Raw genomic sequence first — 21,905 nt, forward strand, 5'->3', positions numbered from 1 at the left:
TTTTTTAGTTTAAGGCGTTTTCCTGATTTCCTGTATTTTATGAGTATTTATGAGGTGTAAATTTTGTAATTGACCACATCTGTTTTGTTTTATTGACATAGAGGTGGTTGCTTGATTTAGAAAAGTTCACATTAAGCCAAGAGATGTTTTATGGAAATGAGAACACAATCACATAAAAAGACACTGGGTAGAGATTTGTAGCGATCCAAGGACCAAGTAAGGGCCTAGCCATTAATGTAGTGTGGCCAAAGATCTCCATACAAATGACTCTCATTTCTGAAATAGCTATAATTGAATAATTTCCAACATTTGTCAACACATTTCTGTACTGACTGTTTAATATCTAAATGCTGTTTTAGTGCTGGAGGTCAAATGAACTTGCTCTAGAATTGCTAGGACAATAGTGGAGACCAAAAAATTAACTTTCAAGATTCTAGAAAGAGCATGTAAGATGTGATTTGTGAAGAGGACAGTAAGGGGACCAGTGGGAGGAAGAAAACTGGGAAAAGGTAGCATGGAAGGAAGTTAGACTTTTGGGATATAATAGGAAGCGCTGCTGTAATGAGAGGAGGTTGAAGGAGAATAAAATATTGAAAAGAGCTGATTTATATTTGTTTGCAATCTAGGATACTTTATTTGGAATGTGAGCATATCTTTTACAGCCTGTTTTATAATGTAATTTTCTCTTGCCTAGATACTTGCTATTCGGTTGTTACAAGCAGTCCTTCCTTCATGGGACAAAAATGAAAGATCAGGAGACATGAAACTTCTTGTTGAAAAGCTCTTTGGATTCTTGGGTAGCTTACTCAGCACTTGCTCTTCAGACATACCCCTTCTTAGAGGTAATTAATGCACAACCGGCACTTACTAGACCAATATTTTGCATGCATTTCTGGGTGGTAATTGCACTGTGTGTTTCGATAGAATCTACTTTGAGAAGAAGGAAAGCTCGTCCACAGGCATCCTTGACAGCAACTCACAGCAGTACTTTAGCAGAGGAGATTGTAGCTTTACTTCGTACTCTTCATTCATTGAATCAATGGAATAATCTCATCAATAAGTACATCAACTCCCAGCTAAGCTCTGTCACTAGAATTTTTGAAGGAAAACGCTTTGATACGGTATGTAATAGTTTATGAATAAAATTTGCAACTCCAATATACTAATTGTATCCATATCAAATAAGCAGAAATATGTATGAGGAAGACGGCATACCTAATAAAATTGAATAAAAACATCAATAAAGAAAAAATGTTCCATGTTTATAAAAGCGGACGTGACATTCGTTATGGTTTCCTTTTCCATCAACATGTTCATTACTCTACTTGTTCTACGGGTTTTGGAAAGTTTCATAAACTGTTGGGTTCCTTGTCACAACACAACCATTACCATCACATGTCCATTTCTCTCAAGTACCCGGTCCTTATTTGTCCAAAGGGGCAGAAGGAAGGGAGGGATCAAGTGGGGACTGCCCTTCAAAGCAGCTTCTCACTAGGCACTGGCCGGCTAAGGGGTCTTGTGGCCACCGTGGTGGAGTTTCCTAGCTTGGCAAGCCCAACAGAAGAGAGACAGCAGACATTTTTGGAGCAGCCTCGAGCAGCAATCGAATCTCCTCTCCATCTACCTTCTTTGCTGCAGGGATGGAGTACACTATGGAGCAGGTTGGGGATTTGCCCACCTCTGGCCTCAGGGAATACACCTGAGCAACACCCTCTGGGACTGACCAGCTGGCCTCCTCTCAAGCCTTGGCTAAGTCAGTGCAGGGTTTAGTTCATGTATCCTCTTTCTTGGAGAGGATTCTGACATTTACCACTTCTGGATCTCTGAAGCATTCGCTTCCAGCTGTCCCCCAGACTCTGGAACAGTTTTTTTATGACTTCTCCCAGGTGGAAGGGGTGGTGGAGCAGGCTTCTACCCTGAGTTTTCCTTATTTATTGACTAGGATTCCTGCAAGAAGTGTGAATGACTGTGTGTGCTATTAGGCAGAGACTAGATATCAGGGACAGCGAGAAATTGGAGATTCTGTACTGTTCCCAATTTAAGGAAAAATAAACTTTCGTTTTCTTTTTCCGCTCAGTTGGATGACCTGTTTTGTGAGGCATGGACTAGTGTTTGACTGTAAGTTTCAGGTCTCCTGTAGATCACAGGGCCTTCATCCTCTACTTTGTGCATATATAGGAATATGGGAATCCTGCCAAAGGTTGATGCTCTCGTGAGTCTCTCATGAGTCTGACAGACAAAAATTGGAATTGCTCACCTTGGTGGAGCATATCCGGGAGGCCTTCAAGTATCTTGGGGAAGCCACCGTTGATTTGAGGCTAGAATTTCAGCCTTGACTATTGTGGCACGTTGTTTCCGCTGATTTCAGACCTGGGACACTGAGTCCAAGTGGACTCTAGAATCCCTGCAATACCCCAGAAAGGTCTTGTTTGGTCTAGAGCTGGATAAAATCATTGCACAGACAAGTTCCATCTCAGAGGCTTGTGTGAGAGGTATCGTCAGCCAGGCAGACATAACAGATCTCCAGGCTTCCTTGCATAGGTTCTTTATTTACTATGGGTATTACAGGAAACAGGGAAAAGCATATTGCCCTGAGAAAAGCATTTATCTTTCATCCAATCCGGGGGACACGGCTACCATGGGTTGTGGAGGGGAGCGTGGGAGTTGGCACTTAACTAGTTAACTTGTTTATTGTATCCTTGCTGATAGACCCTTCCCCTCTACAATCCCCTGTAGCTCCCCAGTTTAGACTAAGTGCCCAAGGAGTTGGGCTTACTTTTTTATGCTAGTAGTTTTTTCATTTGTTTTTTGTTTATTTTACTTTATTTTTCTCTTTCATCCAGTCTGGGGGACACTGCTTACCATGGGTTGTGGAGGGAGCCTGGGGAGTTGGCACCTAACTAGTTAACTTTTAGTACTGCCGACAGACCCCCCCCCCCCCTCTACAATGCCCCTGCCCCCTCTTGTTCAGTTTTTTTTTTAGGTGCCCATGGAGTTGGGAAGTGTTTAGTTACTTCATGTTATTTTTTTCTTTTATTTTATTCTTTTAACTTTTTTTTACAGGTGGCAGAGCTGGAGTGTGTTCTCACTGACAGGGACAGGAGGAGAGAAACAGAATGGGTGCCTGAATTGGGAGTGACAAGCGGTCTCACGGACCGCTGTCACTCCTAGAGCCTCCCCGATAACCGGCGCTGCCACTGCAGGCATAAAGCGCCGGTTATCGGATATTTTATTTGACGGCGGCCATCTTGGATAGCGGAGGAGAGGAGAAGGGGGCTATACCAGGATCCCCCCTCATACATAGGAGGGGGCATCGGGTATTATCCGCTGCGGAGACCTCAACCCTGGAGGTCTCCACTACTCTGCCACATAATCATTTTTATTTTTTTATACGGCCACAGAATCAGCTGCAGAGGCAGCATTACTGAAGGGGGGGAGCTAACACATAGAGCTCCCCCTCCTTCCAGAGAGAGATGGTTTAACCCGGTCTTCTGGGGCCAAGGAGAAGCCCGGGAAGAGAGAACAGATCTGAGGGAGCAGGCACCAGGATACTGCTGGACTTCTCCCCTGTTTGGCCTATGGACCAAGTATCTGATTTACTTAAACACATACTCTATATTGCTGTGTACAAAGTGGGCTAGTAGGGGTTATTATAGTTCTCCTACTTGCCTAAGTATTATTTTGTGTTTAAAATAATTACAAGTACAACTTTTATATCTAGATTAGTTGATTACTTGTTTTACACTATTCTCTCCACACATTTATATCTCTCTCTCTACTCAGCTAAATTTAACAATTTAAGTCTGTGTGTTTGGTGTGCCTTCCTTTATTAAAAAATGACAGATAAGGGAAAGGACCCTATGGCAAAATATTTTACATGTTCTAAATGTAGTGTAAAATTACCTTGTGGGCAGAAGGACCCGTTGGCGCTCTTCTCTGTCTGCGAGGCAGGGGTTCCCCCTGCGCAAACCCAGCATATTTTAGCCCCACTGATGGAGAAACCGGCCTGGGTGACCTCCCTGACACAGTCGGTTTCCTCTTTAGCACAGATGGTTTTTCAATCCAATCAATTACTGTCTACTGTGGCAACTTCGCTGGCTAATAATGCTAGTACACAGTTGGGCCTCCCTGTTACCACAGGTTCTATTGGAACGTCTATACCAGGACCTTCCTCTTTACATACAGACCAAGCCCCTGTTCCCACAGAACAGGCATGGTCTGCGGCATTTATAAAGGGTTTGGGCAAACTAAACCAGTTACTTGAATCCCCAAACATTCCGCCTGCTAAAAGGAGGCCTAGATCTGATAATTCCCTTATGGTCCTTTCAGACTCTGAGGAGTTTTCAGAGGAAGAGGGGGAAATTAATTCTGATCCTGACCAGGTTCAACCTTTGGGACAGGAAGAAAGCTCTAAAAGCCAATTTATTAACGATTTGGTTTTAGCCGTGAGACAAGCGTTGGACCTCCCAGAAACGGAGGATCCTACTCCTAGAGACAGAAGTCTCTTTAAGAAGGCCAAAAGAAAGGCTATCCGTTTTCCCCCTTCCGTAGAACTTAAGGATGTTGCAGAAGGAGCCTGGAAACAGCCTGATAAAAGGTTCTCTGTTCCCAAAAGGTTCTCTTCCCTGTATCCTTTGCAGGAAGAAGATGTGGTTCGCTGGGAGAGTATTCCCAAAGTGGATATTCCAATAGCCCGATTGGCCAAGCACACTTTACTCCCAGCCCCAGGTTCTGCATCTCTGCAGTATGTCAATGACTGCAGAGTGGAATCCCAGCTGAAATCTATATTTGCGGCTGCAGGTTCTTCCTTTAGGCCCACATTTGCTTCAGCTTGGGTTGCTAGAGCCATGGAAGCATGGGCAGACCAGCTGGCAGAGGCTTTACAGGACTCTGATTTACTTCCCCTGGCTTTGCATTTGAAGGAGGCATCGAGGTACCTTTATGAGGCGGCCCAGAACACAGCGGCTGTATCCTCTTCTATTCAGGCTGCATCTATCTCAGCAAGAAGAACGTTATGGCTGAAATCCTGGGAAGGAGATGCAGAATCAAAAAAGTCTGTGGAAACCATTCCTTTTTCAGCAGCAGGTTTGTTCGGCCCGGAATAGGATACCCTGGTCTCACAGGCAACGTGGGGCAAAAGCCGGTATTGCCGGTATTCCCTAGCAGGAGCCGGAACCCTCGGGTCAGCTCTTTTCGTCAGCCCTTTCGGGGGGGACCTTCTTGCTTAGAGGACAGTCCATTAGAGGCAGACAGCCCAATTCTCGAGGCTCCTCTGCCAGGGGGAGATCCTCATTTGCAGCTAGGCGCCAGTCCAAGACCCAGGAGAAGCCTGCGTCCTGACGACCACTCTGTTCTTCTGGAGGGGGCGCCAGTGGGGGGACGTCTGTCTTTGTTTCAGGAACAGTGGGCAGCGTCCTCCCAAGATCCTTTGATTCGGGGCATTATATCAGAGGGGTACAGGATAGACCTGCTGGGCCCGGTTCCACATCGCTTTTTCATGACTCCGCTCCCCCGAGATCCATCAAGAAGGCAGGCAATACAGGATTGTGTCGCCTCTCTTCTTTCTCAAAGAGTTATCTGCAGGGTCCCAGATTACCAGAAAGGACAGGGGTTTTATTCAAACCTGTTTCTGGTCAAGAAGCCGGACGGCTCCTTTCGTCTCATCCTAAACTTAAAGGGCCTCAATGTGCACTTACGGGTGGACAAATTTCGGATGGAACCCCTAAGGTCGGTAATAAACGACTTAGAGAAGGATCAGTTTATGGCGTCCATAGGCATAAAAGACGCATACCTCCATATTCCCATTTGGATCCACCATCAGTCCCTCCTAAGATTCTCGGTGGGATCCTTCCACTATCAGTTTCGGGCCCTTCCCTTCGGCCTCTCAACAGCGCCAAGGGTTTTCACGAAGATCATGTCCGTTATGGCAGCATGTCTTCACCTTCAGGGAGTTCAGGTCATGCGTTATTTGGACGACCTGCTCATCAAATGCTCCAGAGAAAATTGTTTACGTCCTCACTTATCCCTCACCTTGGCGGTTCTCGAGGGCCATGGATGGCTAATAAATTTAAAGAAATCCCAGATGGTTCCGTGTCAACGCATGGTTTTCCTAGGGCTCATTATGGACACCAGCCAGCAAAGGGTGTACCTTCCTGTCGTGAAGATCAGTTCTATTCAGAGTATTCAAGTCTTGTCTTCTCCCAGCCCCTCAATGCACTTGTGCATGCGGCTGCTGGGAAAGATGGTGACCTCCTTCGAGACTATCCCCTTCGGTCGAGCCCATTCTCGATGTTTTCAGTAGGATCTATTGACGAAATGGTCAGGATCCCAACTACGCTTGGATCTTCAGAGGATCTCTCTATCTCCGAGGACGAGAGAATCGCTTCAGTGGTGGCTGATTCAGGATCACATGACAGTGGGCAGGTCCTTCGCTCCATGGTCATGGATCATAGCCACAACAGACGCCAGCCTGAAAGGTTGGGGGGCGGTAATCCTGCACCTTCGGCTCCAGGGGCTTTGGTCGGTACAGTAATCGGCCCTATCAATAAACGTGCTGGAGTTGAAGGCTATTCTTTTGGCCCTCCGGGGGGCCCAGTCCCTCCTCCAGGGCCACCCTGTCAGAGTTCAGTCCGACAATGCCACGGCCGTGGCATATGTCAACAGGCAGGGAGGAACCAGGAGTGCAGCTGCAATGAATATTGCAGCTCAAATTTTGGTTTGGGCAGAACAATATGTTCCAGCAATATCGGCAGTATACATTCCAGGAATAAGAAATTGGGAGGCCGACTACCTAAGTCGAAACCAGATGATGCCGGGGGAGTGGTCACTCCATCCGGAAGTTTTTCAGTCTCTGGTTCAGAGGTGGGGTTTTCCGGACATAAATCTCATGGCCTCCAGACACAACAGAAAGGTTCACAGGTTTTGTGCAAGGGCAAGAGACCCCTTAGCGGTGGCAGTGGACGTTATGACGATGTCATGGGAGTTCAGGTTGGGATACCTGTTTCCTCCGATTCCCATGCTTCCTCGCGTACTCAGACGAGTAAGGCAGGGCGGACTGCCAGTAATTCAAATAGCTCCCTCATGGCCGCACCGAGTCTGGTACGCGGACATAATCCCTATGGCGGAAGGACAGGGTTTCCGTCTTCCGTCTCGAGGCGACCTTCTTCTGCAAGGTCCCTTCAGTCACCAGAATTTACCTCAGCTCAGTTTAACGGCATGGCTGTTGAAGCCAGCCTCTGGAGGGCTAGAGGTTTTTCCTCCAGCGTAGTGAACACTATGATGCGAGCCAGAAAGCCAGTTTCGGCTCGCATCCATCACCGGATTTGGAGAGCCTACATCAGATGGTGCGAAAATAGGACATGTCACTCGTCCTCCTTTCGTCTCACTCGCTTGTTGGCTTTCCTTCAGGATGGCCTGGAAGTCCGGGTATCGGCACTTTCAATATTTTTTCACCTGAAATTAGCCGATTTACCAGATATTAGGACTTTCTTCAAGGGAGTCTTGCATATTCAGCCTCCCTATGTTCCGCTTATAGCACCATGGGAGCTCAACCTGGTACTGGATATGCTTAAAGGGCCTCCTTTTGAGCCATTACTTGTGGCAGATTTGAAGTGGTCCTTTTTCTTTTGGCTATTGCATCTGCACGTAGGGTTTCGGAATTAGGAGCTCTGTCTTGTCAGGAACCATATCTGGTTTTCCACGAGGACAGAGCGGTGTTAAGAACCCTTCCTTCCTTCGTTCCAAAAGTAGTTTCGGCTTTCCATCTTAACCAGGAAATTGTAGTTCCGATCTTCTCATCTACTTACCATTCGGATAAACAGTCTATGGAACAGTTAGATGTGGTTAGGGCTCTCCGCATTTATGTCTAAAGAACTTCTCAGATTAGACGTACTGATTCTCTGTTTGTCCTTTATGATGCTAATAAGAGAGGCTGGCCAGCCTCAAAACAGTCCATTGCAAGATGGATTACGGCAACCATCAAGCAAGCTTACATAAGGGCTAACCGTCCTGTGCCGGAGAGACTTATGGCCCATTCCACCAGATCGGTAGGGGCGTCGTGGGCAGCGAGAAATGGGGCTTCTGCAGACCAGCTTTGCAGGGCAGCCACCTGGTCCTCTGTCCACACCTTTACAAAATTTTACCAGTTTAATGTATTTGCATCCGCGGATGCAAATTTTGCTCGTAGTGCTTTACGAGCGGGGTATTCAGAGTAGTCCCAGCCTTAGGGGGCTGCTTTAGAACGTCCCCATGGTAAGGAGTGTCCCCCAGACTGGATGAAAGAGAAAAGAGGATTTATGTACTTACGTTAAATCCGTTTCTCTGGATCCGTCTGGGGGACACTGTGATCCCTCCCTTCTGCTTTTCTTCTGTGTGCTCTTGTTTGACTGGCCTTTTCTCCTTGGGCTTTTTAATTAACTGAACAAGAGGGGGCAGGGGGATTGTAGAGGGGAGGGGTCTGTCGGCAGTACTAAAGGTTAACTAGTTAGGTGCCAACTCCCCAAGCTCCCTCCACAACCCATGGTAAGCAGTGTCCCCCAGACGGAATCAGTGAAATGGATTTAACGTAAGTACATAAATCCTCTTTTTAGAGGTACAATTTTCATTTTACATTTGATCTGAGGAGTGTGTTCTACACATAGAGAACACACTCCTATGGAGCAGCGGCACTACTCTCTGATGAGAGCCGAACGGCTCTCAATGACAGAGCTGGCAGTGTTTTTAACAGAGTGGCTGTCACACTGACAGCCTCCCGAAAACCGGCACTGCCTTTACAGGCATAGAGCACCGGTACTCTGAGCTGTGGCGGCTGCCATCTTGCCCGGGACACACCAAGTTACCTTCCTTGAGAGAAAGGAGGGGGGAATCTTGGCTTCAGCTGCAGGATCCTTTTTTTTTTTTTTTTTTGTAATAGGTTTCTACATGCGGCGCCTGACACAGTAAATGTCAGACAGCATTAATTCAAAGGACAGCATCAGGAAATGGGTGGGGGAGCTAAATAATATAGAGCTCCCCCACCTCTTCTAGATGGTTGAACCAGTCTCCGCACCGTAGGAAGCCCGGGAACACAGTCTTCCTCAGTCTGACACTGTCTCCAGGGGACGCTGCTGACTGACTCCTCTCCTGCATATCGTGCTTAGCTGGAAGGCTAAGTACCATTTATTTTATACCTTTCTATTCATATTAGAGGGTTATTAGTTATATGTGTGCAAGTAGTAATAAAATCTTATTGTATTCTACTTAGCCAACTTACTTCCTTTTTATTTGCTGGTTGGAAGATACAACTTTTACTGGTAAAGATTAATTGCTATACTTGTATTTATTCAGACTATATCTTGCGTGACTGTATTCTATTCATTTAGTGTGTTTTCCTCTTTATCAAATATGTCGGATAAGGGAAAAGCACCGGTTACAAAATATTTCACTTGTTCAAAATGCAAGGTTAAGTTGCCTATTGTACAGAAGGACTCGGGGGCACTTTGTACTGACTGTGACGCAGGGTCGCTCACTTTACAGGCCCAGTCTAATGTACTACCACTACTGGAGGAATCGGCATGGGTATCTTCCCTGGTGCAGTCGGTTACTCCTCTGGTCCAATTACTTAATAAGCCTACGGGGTTAACAGCGGTTTCATGGACCCGGAAGAATCCTCTAAATATCAGGGTATTGATGATCTGGTTTTAGCAGTAAGGCAAGCATTGGACTTTACAGATTTGGATGAACCAAGATCTTCGGATCAGCGTCTTTAAAAAAAAAAAAAATGAGAAGTAACAACCAAAACGGAAGTTTATGATTCCAAGGAGATTCCTTACCCTGTACCCACTACACGAAGAGCACCTGGCCCGATGGGAACAGATCCCAAAGGTTGACATTCTGGTGGCTCGTTTAGCTCGCCACACTATGCTTCTGGTGCCGGGTACAGCAGCCCTGCAAGACGCCACGGACCGCAAGGTCAAGGCTCAGTTAATATCAATCTTTTGTAGCGGCAGGTACCTTTTTCAGACCTGTGTCTTCATCTGTGTGGGTTCCCAGAGTGATGAAAGCATGGGCAGAACAGTTGGCCGAGGGACTGCAGGATTCAGAATTGCTACCCCTTGCCTTGCATCTAAAGGAAGCTTCTGGATACTTATATGAGGCGGCCCAAAATGCAGCCTCTTTCCTCCTCTATACAGGCTTCCGCTGTGACCGTGAGAAGGACTCTGTGCCATAGGTCCTGGGACGCGGAGTTTGAAAAATCACTTAAAACGTTACCTTATTCAGGCACAAGTTTGTCTGGCCCTGAATTGGAAAATATGATTTGCTAAGCTATGGGTGGTAAAAGAACTTTTCTGCCAGTGAACGTTACGTAGTCTTAGCCTCCCTGATTTGTCTCCTTTCAGCAGCCCTTTTGGGGGGGCTCTTTTGCTAGAGGTCGGACGACTAGAGGCAGACCGACCGGTAGCTGGGGACACTCTTACAGAGGTATGTCCTCCTTCTCTACGAGACGCCCGTCCGCAAAAGTTCCAGGGAAAAACGGCTTCCTGACTCTCATCCATCCCTTCTTGCGACGGCATGAGTGGGGAGGGGAGGGGGCGATTGACTCTGTTCAGGGACCAGTGGATAGCGTCCTCCCAAGACCTTTGATCATGACTAGAGGGTACATGATAGAACTGTCAGGTTCAGCCCCACGTTGCTTCTTTGCAACATCTTTACCCCGCGATCCAGAAAGGAGACAGGCGATGCGGCTCTGTGTCGCTTCTCTTCTTTCCTCAGGAGTCATTTGCACGGTACCAGACAACCAGAAAAAATAATGTTTTTTTTTTATTCAAACCTGTTTTTGGTCACAAAGCCGGATGGATCATTAAGACTTATTTTAAATTTAAAAATGCGAAATCTACATCTAAGGATAGACTGATTTCGCATGGAGTCCCTCTGATCAGTTACCAACGGACTGGAGGCAAACAAATTTTTAGCGTCAATAGATGTCAAAGATGCTTACCTTCATGTCCCCATTTAGGAGGGACATCAGTCACTTCTCAGATTTATGGTGGGGTTAGCCCACTACCAGTTTTGGGCACTCCCCTTCATCCTTTCCACAGCCCCCAGACTATTCACAAAAATCATGTCCATGACGGTGGCATGTCTTCGTTCCAGAGGGCTCAAAATAGTACCATCATCAAGGCCACATCAGAGAATTTGTTACAACAGCACCTGACTCTGACCATCAGTATTCTCGAGAACCACGGATGAAGAAATATCAATTGATTCCCTGCCAGCGGATGACCTTCCTGGGGCTCATCATGGACACCAGGGAACAAAAGGTGTTCCTTCCATGTTGTTACGGGAAGTACCTTCACAGGTCTTGGCCACTCCCAGTCCAACCATTCTCTTATACATGCGTCTCTTAGGGAAGATGGTGTCGACCTTTGAGACTATTTCTTATGGTCATTTACACTCCCGCTGCTTCCAGTGCGACCTCTTAACAAAGTGGTCAGGTTCCCATCTGCAGTTGGAACGCCAGAAAATCCGCTTGTCTTCCAAAGCGAGGATATCTCTTCAGTGGTGGCTGGTCCAGGATCACCTGGCGGTAGGCAGATCCTTTGCCCGTGGTCCTGGATCATAGTGACCCCAGACGCCAGCTTGAGGGGGTGGGGGGCTGTGGCCCTTCATTTACAGCTTCAAGGCCTTTGGTCGACTCAGGAGTTTTCCCTGTCTATCAACATTCTGGAGTTGCTAATGGCCCTTTGGGGTGCCTAGACCATACTTCAGGGCTTTCCGGTCAGGATACAATCCGACAATGCCACGGCAGTGGCTTATGTCAACAGACAGGGAGGAACCAGAAGTGCAGGAGCAATGGCAATGGCAGCACAGATCTTCGCCTGGGCGAAACGAAATGTTCCCACAAACTCAACTGTGTTCATCCCAGGCATCCAGAACTGGGAAGCACATTATCTAAGCAGTCATGCAGTAATGCTGGGGGAGTGGTCACTCAATCCGGAAGTCTTCCAGTCACTGATCCGGAGATGGGGTCTCCCAGACCTGGACCTTATGGCGTCAAGGCATAACAGGAAGGTCCAAAGATTCTGCGCAAGGGCAAGGAACTCTCCTGACAGTAGCCGTCGATGTCATGACAATGGCCTGGGACTTTCTGTTTCCCCCTATACCCATGATTCACAGCATTCTCGGATGAGTAAGGCAAGGGGGACTACCAGTGATGCTGGTGGCTCGCGCCTGGCCGCGGAGAGTATGGTGTGCAGACATCATTTCGAGACGACCTTCTCCAAGGACATTCAGACATCAGGACTTGCCTCGGCTGACTTTAACAGCATGGCTGTTGAAGCCAGCCTTTGGCGGTCTAGAGGATTCTCTCCTAAAGCCGTGAACACGCTGTTGCCAGTCTCTGCTCATATCTACCACCGCATCTAGCGTACTTATATCAGATGGTGTGAGAATTGGCCTTGTCATACATCGTTCTTTCGTCTTTCCCGGTCCCTGGAATTCGTCCAGGATGGCCTGGATGCAGGTCTTAGGTTGGGCTCCTTAAAAAATGCAAATATCAGCACTTTCGGTTTTCTTTCATCTTCGATTGGCAGACATGCCGGATATTAAGACTTTTCTACAGGGAGTCTTAAATATCCAGCCTCCTTATGCCCTGCCTATGGCACCATGGGATCTCAATCTGGTACTCGATATGCTTAACGGATCTCCCTTTGAACCATTACATTCAGCAGATCTAAGGTTCTTACCTTGGAAAGTAGTGTTTCTGGCTATTGCATCTGCTCGCAGAGTGTCAGTTAGGAGCCCTTTTTTGTTGTGAGCCATATTTGTTTTTTCACGAGGACAGAGCGGTTCTACGGACTATTCCTTCGTTCGTACCGAAGGTGGTTTCGGCTTTTCACATGATCCAAGAGATTGTGAGTGTTTCAGGTGGGAGCATTGTCTTCCCACTAGAATTCGATGGAGAGTTTAGATGTTGTCAGGGCTCTCCAAATTTATGTAAGGAGGACCTCCCACATTCGTCGCACATATTCTTTATTTATCCTTTTTCATTCACATAAAAGAGGTTGGCCAACCTCAAAGTAATCCATTGCAAGATGGATTACTGCAACCATTAGGCAGGCTTACATCATAGATTGATTGTAAGCTTTCGATCGGGGTTCTGTCTGTATGTATTACCCAGTATTGTATTATTAATGTTTGTTCCCAATTGTAAAGCGCTACAGAATTTGCTGGCGCTATATAAATAAATGTTGTTGATGATGATGATGATAATCAGTGCTAACTGGCCTGTGCGAGGTCGACTTACTGCCCATTCCACCCTGGTGATGGGGGCGTCTTGGGCAGCGAGAAATGTGGCCTCAGTGGACCAACTTTGCAAAGCAGCCACCTGGTCCTCCGTCCATACATTTACAAAATTTTACTAATTCAATGTCTTTACGTATTCAGACGCCAATTTTGGCCGTAGTGCTTTACGTGTCGGGCTTTCAGAGCGGTCCCACCCTTGGGGGGCTGCTTTAGAACGTCCCCATGGTAGCAGTGTCCCCTCAGATAGGATGAAAAAGAAGAGGATTTTTTTATACTTTTGATAAATCCATTTCTCTGATTCCGTCTGGGGGACATTGCGTTCCTTCCCTTCTGCACTTCTGCTGTATGTTGTTTGGTTGATTGGCCAATCTTCCCTGGGGCTTGATAATTAAACTGAGGAGCTACAGGGGATTGTAGAAGGGAGGGGTCTGTCAGCAAAGGTTACATTATACAAGTTAGTTAATTGTCAACGCCCACGCTCCCCTCCACAACCTATGGTAGCAGTGTCCCCCAGAGGGAATCAGAGAAACGGCTTTACCGTAAGTATAAGAAATCCTCTTTTCAGTCCCTTATTTGAGCGAAAGTAGTTATTGCCATCCCAGACAAATGGTTTTTGGGTTTTACTGAAATTGGATTCTGGTCCAGTAAGAGGATGGCTCCTTCAGACAGTTACTGAACCTGACATTCCTAAACATGCAGCTGAGGAATGAGAATGGTTCATGGACTGCATGGATGCATACTTGCATGTTCCACTCTGGGAGAGTCATCAGTGCTTTCTAAGACTCGCTATTCCCTTCGGTATGGCACAGGGGGTGGGATGTTCATCAACATGATAGCTGTGATGATGACACTTCTCAGATCCAAAAGAGTGACAAACATTCTGTACCTCGATGATCTGCTGATCAGTCCCATGTTTAGGAAATGACCAAGTATTAGTAGCATGTTTGGATTATCTACTTAAGGAAGTCAAACATGATCCCTTCCCATAAGATGATCTTCCTGGGCCTTCTGTTTGTCACCCGGCAGCAACTGGTGTAATTGCCAGAGGACAAGATCATCCTGCTACAAGGACCCATGAAGTCCTTCTTAGCTAGTTGTTGTCAGTTCACTTGTGCATGAAGGTTCTGGGAAAGATGGTTTCCACTTTTTCAAAGCAGTGTAATTTGCACAGTTTAATTCACGGGTGTTGCAGCTATAGTTTATATCGAAGTAGGACAGTCCCACCATCTGTTGACCATCAGTCTGTTTGTTTCATTCAGCTAGTGGCTGTGGAGCAGAAACCTCCACAAGGGTCACCCTTTTGCCATCTGTGACTGGACATTGGTGACAGTAGATACCAGTCTCCGAGGTTGGTGGGCTGTGGTGCTTCAGCATAGTTTTCAGGGTCTTTAGAATCAACAGTTCTCGCTGCTCTAAGTGCAGGCCAACACTTTTGCGAGGAAGGGCCATAGAAGTTCATTCGGACAGTAAATCGCCAAGAATCGCCTAGTGACGAGGGAAACCACCAGAATTTTTGGGTGGAAAACTATGTAATGGCCTTTTCGGTGGTCTTCATTCCAGGAGTAGAGAACTGGGAGGCAAACTTTCTCAGCAGGCAGGTCCTTCATCCCATGGATGGTCTCTTCACCTGGAGATATTTCATCAGTTGGTGGTCTGGTGGGTTCAACCAGATGTTGACATAATGGTATCTCTATTAATCCACAAGTTGAAGCTTTTCTGCTCCAAGATTAGGGAATTTCAGGACTGTCTAGTGGATGCCATGTCCGTTCCATGGAGCTTCTGATAATGACTTTTGTAGAATTAATTCAAAAAACGAAGTCTTTCCAGAATATGTTCTTTATTTATGTATGCGCAATACAGACCAATCAACTCAAATAGAATAATAGCAATTTCATTTTACCTTTGCAAGCCTTTTATCTCTTAAAACCACAAACTAATATGTAGATAAAAGCAAAAAGCATCATATAAGACTTTAGCCCAATAATATCACTCCACATTTCAGGAACTATCAATATCTCCCTCCCCCTTCCCCCCCCCCCCCTCCCGATATTAGCATTAATTCAAGTTAATCTTGCCACATCTTACCATGCGCTAACTTCAATGTCTCATCATACCACAACTTCCCTATTCCCTATTAATGGAGGGCACATTTCCTTTAGATATGTTACTTCAGCAATACTTTGTAGACATACCCTAAGCAATATATCTATTATGGAATAAAACAGCTTAATTTGCAATATCTATTTATGCACGTAGCTTCTTAACTCTTATCCATACTAACTTTATTTTATAACCAGTCTTTAATTAACTTCCATTTTGTGTCAATTGATTATCCATATCACTTCCAACACACATACTTTTTCCTGCAGGTTGCCATGTCTCTGCAGTTGCTTAAAAAATGGTATTGAGAGGGTTTTCCGGTGATTTTTGTGGTACTGGACTGACCCAGGAGGTCTTGGTACACGTGCCTTTAAGACAAGGCATGTTAAGTTAGGACCCCTTACTCCATCAGAGTTTAAAGCAGCTTGTTTTAATCTTCATTTCCTGAATGGGACTTACTGCCCCTTGTTTCAGGTTACACTAGTTGGTGCAGTTTCTGCAGTAAGGTCTGAAAGGGGAGTTAAAAACTTGCGTGGAAGGTCTAGGTCTAAATTCTTTCACATTTCTTTTAGCCAAAACTGTCTTTCTCTTTCCTACCATTGGGGGATACTGTGATACATTGGGGTATAGTAGGTGGATTGGGAGTTTAGGCACTTATAAACTTGTTTGTTCTTTCCACTCCTCCCCTACTATGCCCCTCCTCTCCAGCTCAGACCTCAGTTTTTTGTAAGTGCCTAGGAGTTAGGTCACGTTGGTATAGGCTCTTGCCTATACTTAGTCTAGTTTTAGGTTTTTACGTGTTTTTATTTTATTTCCTTTCAGGTGCTGCGTGGGGATCGAACCTAAGTCCCAGAGGGGTGAATAGCCTGTCGGCTTCCTTCACCCTGGTCCCTGCGCTAGGTAAGCAGCAGCCTGGCTCACTTGCCTAGCACCTTTGCCGGCAGCCCTCCCTTAGACATGAGCAGTTGGCCACATAGAATGTAAGTCTGCAATACAGGCAGCTTTTATGTGACAACCAGCACTGCAGGACGCCCATATAGATGGCCGAGGGCGAAATCTTTACTACGGTCGGGAGTGAAGCTACAATAGCCTCTCCTCCACGATCCGACGGACATGCCGGCAAGTCCCTCCCCTCCTTCCCCTAGACAATGAGCGGAGGGGACAGCGAAGCAATCACACTCTAATAGGAGGCGATTTCCTTGCAAATGCTCCCCGCAGCCTGGGCACCACAACAATAGCGGAGGCTGCATTCTAAGAGCTGACAGCCATACTTTGTAGGCACGGTTCGGCGGGGCATGGAGGCGACCATCTTGGAGGACAGATGGAGCGTGGAACTTCCTCCTCCCTCCCCCTTTCAGCATCCTGGCGCGGACGGCGGCCATTCCTGGATACTGTGCAAACAGTACATCGTGCTGCACGCTACAATCGCCCTGCCTCTGATCTACAGGTACCTCTGTATTGTTTTACCTGTTTAGGTCTTAAAATAAGGTTACACAGTTCAGTTGCTATCTGCACATATACTAGAACTGGTTCAGAGTCTGGGGACTTGGTGCCTTATACTTAGGAATTACCTAGTATATAAGCTTGGTTATTTCCTATGCTACAGAAAACATCTAATAAATATAAAGTGCTGGGTATTGTGACTTTGTGCCTTTATATTGCATAATGTGTCTGCATAAAGAGCCTCCAAAAATAGTAGACATACTCTGGTATGTCTGTACTATAATATACAGGTGCCTATAATTCTAGATTACCTTGAGAAGCCAAGATGATCTTTATATGGGCTGTTTATATGCATATAATATAGGTATATAAATATATATCATATATAAGGAACAGCTATTTATGCCCTACTATTATCCATGATTGCAAACCAGCTGGTATGTTCATATTACAAGGTGTGTATAATAACATACAGATGTATTCGGTAGCACGTATCATACCATTGTATTATGTCTGGAATGGCACCTCCAGAAGTACCGTCTGTACTGACATAATTTATGTACATCAATGACGAGGTTCACCTTTAATTTGGGTCACTTTGCCTACCATTGTCTTATGCCTCATACGCACTCGCTGGTACGTCTAAGCGGCATTATGTCTGTGCCAAATATATCTTTATATTGCCTTTTCAACAGCTTAGCCCGGATGCCCTCTGTGCAGCATATAAGGCTAAAGCCTGTGAAGGACTGTATAATATATGTGCCCAGAGGATAAATGACAGTTATTCTGTAACTCCTGCCTTACCAGAGTATTATGGCTAAAAGGGGCACCTTCAGCAGTAAGCCACACTCTGGTTCGTCTGTACTGCATTATATATATATTTACCAGAATGACGAGATTCAGGTTTATTCTGTGACTCTACCTACCATTGTCTTATGTTTCAAACTGACTCGCTGGTACGGCTAAACTGCATGATATCTGTGCCAAATATATTGTTATATTTTCAACAGCTTAGCCCGAATGCTCTTTGGGAAGCTTGCGATACTAAGGCCGGTGAACGAGGTACCCCCACTTCGGGGCAGGGGCGGACCCAGACATTTGTCCTACCCCGGGCGATTGTAGGGGGGGCGATTTAGGGCCCCCCCTTTCTGTGTTCTAAGGCTGCCGGCGGCTGCACAGTATGTGCAGGTCCGTTCAGCAGTGAAAGTGTGCTGTCCCGCCGCTCTGATTGTGTTTAAAACACAATCAGAGCAGCTGGACAGCACACTTTCACTTCTGAACGGACCTGCACAGTGTGCAGCTGTCGGCAGCAAGCCCCTGGATCCGCCACTGCTTCGGGGACGCCAACTCTGGATAAGCCAGTCCAAGCAAAAATCACTAACTGCATCAATGGTCGAACGCCCTAAGGCGATGTTAGGGTCTGAAAAGGTACGTGAACCACTCCTTGTCTTACGCTTCCACGCACACTCAGTTCACTCAGATCAGATCTGTCGCAAGCACTTCTTCCCAGACAGAAGAGCTATGTTGGGGTCCTGATCGGATTCCACCCAGACAGGGACACTATTGCTCACCAGCTACCAGGGGTTAGCATTATTTTGATTTTCCAGGGTTCTTCAGTCAGAGTCAGGATATGCTCCATTCCTCAACAGACGTTGGCTAGTTAAATCTGAATTTACAGACGAGAAACATTAACTCTGAAAATGCAACATCCATTCTCAGGATGTATATTCTCAGCTTAAGCATCAGACACACTTTAACCCTTGCGGAACTTGACTTTGCTGTCCCATCCGCACCGCCCCAGAGGCTGGGCACGGTGTCTGACCATTGGGCTAAGAGCCAATTAAACAATTACTACACAGGGCACAATTTCTTCTTAAAATTTTCCTTACCGGGAAAATAAATAGAAGGAAACCCGTGGAATTAACAACCCTTGTGACTCGTGTATTCACCCTTTTCCACTATCCCTACGCAGGGCAGACGCCCATGGTAGGTTTTTATCGTTCTGAAAGTGTAACATAGCCCCCACTCAACTTTACTGACAGCTGCCAGCATGTTTTACACCCTACAGGGTCATAGCTGGGTTGTAAAATAGGCCATTCAACCATGGGCAGAGTGCTTAGCCAGAGGTATACTGAAGGACGTTCACAGAACGGTGCGGCTAACTTTGGCAGAGTTACAGGGTAGCCTAAAAGGCGGGGCCTATGAGAGTAAGAGTACATCTCTTCCCGTCGCCTCCACTGGGCACGTCAGGGGCTGACAATCATTGCAGGCAGTGAACAGAATAGTTCCTGGCCTCAGTATACATCATGTAGGTATTCTTACATGTACCAGTTCAGAAGGAGGCACCGGTGTCTCTTTCGCTTGGGCGGGACAGTAATTTCAGTTCCGGCTCAAGATCATGCCTTTTTCATTCCGTGCATTGCACCTCGTGAGGTTTCGATGTTAGGGCAGTCAGGGCAGGGCTACGCTGCACCCAAGTGAGTCACTATAGTACCCTGTCTGGAAAAACACTTTCCAAAGGCTCTCTCTCGCACAGATCTCCATCTGGTTCCGGGAAGCACACATTAGGGTGCAGAGACTACATACTTCCCCACCCAATTGCCACAGCAGATACGTGTATTACACCTCAGCTTCTAGACTGGGTCCCAGAGGGTCTCCCTACCACAGGAAAGGCCCCTCACTTCAGCGCAGGAATATGATACCTCTGACGCGGAAACAGATTTTCTCTTCTCAGTGGCATTAAGCTTCTGGTATACAGGGGACCAAGTTTCAGAGTACAAATGAATGCATACTCCTCGCAACATTCCTAGAGGGAGATTACCCAGAAAGTACCTGGTTCACCGGTTATTGGACTCGCAGATCATCACTCTGTCCGAACCTACGTGTCGAAGTCTCTCATAGTGGTTGGCCACACAGTCAGAAGTGAGGTCTAATCATTCTCCAGGTCCTGAACCCTGTTCAGACAGGCTCTAGTCTGTTACCTAGAGGCGAATTATTAGAATCCTTCCAGGGTCTTTTGGGTCCTACCAAGAAGACTGTTATTTCAATCAGGTGCTCAAGGTTCACAGGAGGTGACGCCGGTCCCATCAGGTCCTAATCAAGAAACCCCTAAACAATAGGTCTAGATATGCCACGGCTGTTGCATTTCTGGAGTATCACGGTAGAACTCGTGGCTCGAGAGCAGTCTAACAGTCGACCAGGTTATAGCCTGAGCAACGTGTCAGGTTCCCACACTTGTGTCCATTATCCCCACAGGAAAAGGTGGAAGGCCGAGAGCCTCAGTAGGCAGGCAATTAACCAAGAGAAATGGTCTCTCTCCGGAAATGTCCGTTGCCCACCTGGGGGTGTATTGGGGGCACTTCAGACTTTGCCCCCAAGGCGTTCAGACTAATTCATCAGGTCACCCCCTTACTACTCTTAATCTAGATACCCGTAAGCGGAATTCTCCGATGCCAGGATGCTTCTTAAAGCTTCAGTCTGGTGTACCTGTCGCTCCCACTTTCCAGGTATCCATGGGGGCTAAGGACTGTCTAACACAGTGCGGCTTCCAGCTATACTGGGGCCCTTCATTTACCTCCCAGGGTATGGTTCTCAGACATTGGCGGCTGGTGGCGACACCTCCCTTCCGCCTACCTCTGGCCAGAACTGAACGTTCGAGGGCCTCCTTCTGTCACTCTTTGTATAGGCTAACATGTTGCGTGGAAAGACTCTAACCTTAGGGCCAGAGGTTCTTCGCAGGGAACTACTTCGTACCGTGGATAGAGCTGTAAGGGCAGTTTTCCTAGGGCTGGAAACAGTAAAGCGTCGGTGTGAGTCCTGGAGTTTTCACACTTCTCAGGGCTGACTCTCTAGGTCGCTTTCTTCCGCAACCTAGCTCTAATATCCGCCTACCTTCCCGCAAGGTGCTGCTCCCAGTGCTCTATATATATTTCAGCACCGGTTTACAGAATCTTGGTATCTTCAAGCTTTTCTTCAAGGGTTCTCTGCCAGTTAAAGTTAAGTCTTGAAATCTAGCCCGGCTGATCAGAACACCTAGTTGGGACACTTTTTACTTACTAACTCGGGGAAAGATATGTTTTTCCCAGGGTAGGGGTAGTCTCTTGGATATCGCCCCTGTTCGCAGGGGTCCAGTGCCGGTAATGTGCAATGCACGACTACATTCTACTTTTCCAGTACAGGCGACAAGTGCGTCGCTCCAACCAATATTGGTTCACACAATAGAATCTGCATTATATTTGACTCAGGAGCTCGGGGGTCAAGCATTCCATTATTCTCCTTCCGTTGCGTGTTATGCTTTTCATCGGCTGGATGTGGTTTGTGCTCCACTGTGCCAAACTAACGGCAGAGTCTCTAGCCGGGAGACTAGGTTCTCTTCGTCCTTTCGGATGCTCAATAGCGGCCCTGGTCAGTTTCCAGACTGTCTCAAGCCTACTACATTCCTTCCACCATTCTGCTGGATGTTCGCACTCCGTTATCCGGTTCTGGTGACTTTACAACTACCTCACCAAGATGGTTGGTGTTTCTTGGACGACAGGTCAAGGTGCTTCGGTAAAGCAGTTGTACAGGAGAACAACGCCTCCATCTTCTACAGACTTTCTTTGTTGCATGGCTTGACATCCGCTGATGCAAGCTTTGCCCGCAGGTTGTTGCGTACAATTGTTCCAGAGCAATCCCACCCTTAGAGGCAGCTTGGGTATGTCCCCAATGTATCGCAGTGTCCCCCAATGGTAGGAAAGAGAAAATAAGATTTTTACTCACCGTAAAATCCATTTCTCTGACTCCATTGGGGGACACTGCGCACCCTCCCTTGCTCTGAAAGTAGTGCTGCTCTTGGTGCTATTTTCTGTATTGCTTCTCCTTTCTTCCTGGCTTGGTTATACAAAACTGAGGTCTGAGCTGGAGAGGAGGGGCATAGTAGAGTAGGAGTGGAAAGATCAAACAAGTTTATAAGTGCCTAAACTCCCAATCCACCTACTATACCCCAATGTATTGCAGTGTCCCCCAATGGAGTCAGAGAAATGGATTTTATGGTGAGTAAAAATCTTATTTTTACTGATCTTATTGCAGTGTGAAACCTGCAT

General features: G+C 46.7%; 1 protein-coding gene across 8 annotated transcripts in view; it reads left to right on the forward strand.

Moving 5' to 3' along the window:
* The window catches only part of HERC2 (HECT and RLD domain containing E3 ubiquitin protein ligase 2), a 213,435-nt gene that overhangs the window by 87,329 nt on the left and 104,201 nt on the right, over window positions 1-21,905 (forward strand). For all 8 annotated transcript variants that reach the window (XM_075200099.1, XM_075200106.1, XM_075200105.1 and 5 more), the window contains exons 40-41: window positions 695-842; window positions 925-1,121. In XM_075200099.1, the coding sequence (XP_075056200.1) occupies window positions 695-842; window positions 925-1,121 (345 nt within the window). The remainder of the gene's footprint in view (window positions 1-694; window positions 843-924; window positions 1,122-21,905) is intronic.

This window comes from Mixophyes fleayi, chromosome 2, assembly GCF_038048845.1.
Source record: "Mixophyes fleayi isolate aMixFle1 chromosome 2, aMixFle1.hap1, whole genome shotgun sequence".
Classification (NCBI taxonomy): domain Eukaryota; kingdom Metazoa; phylum Chordata; class Amphibia; order Anura; family Limnodynastidae; genus Mixophyes; species Mixophyes fleayi.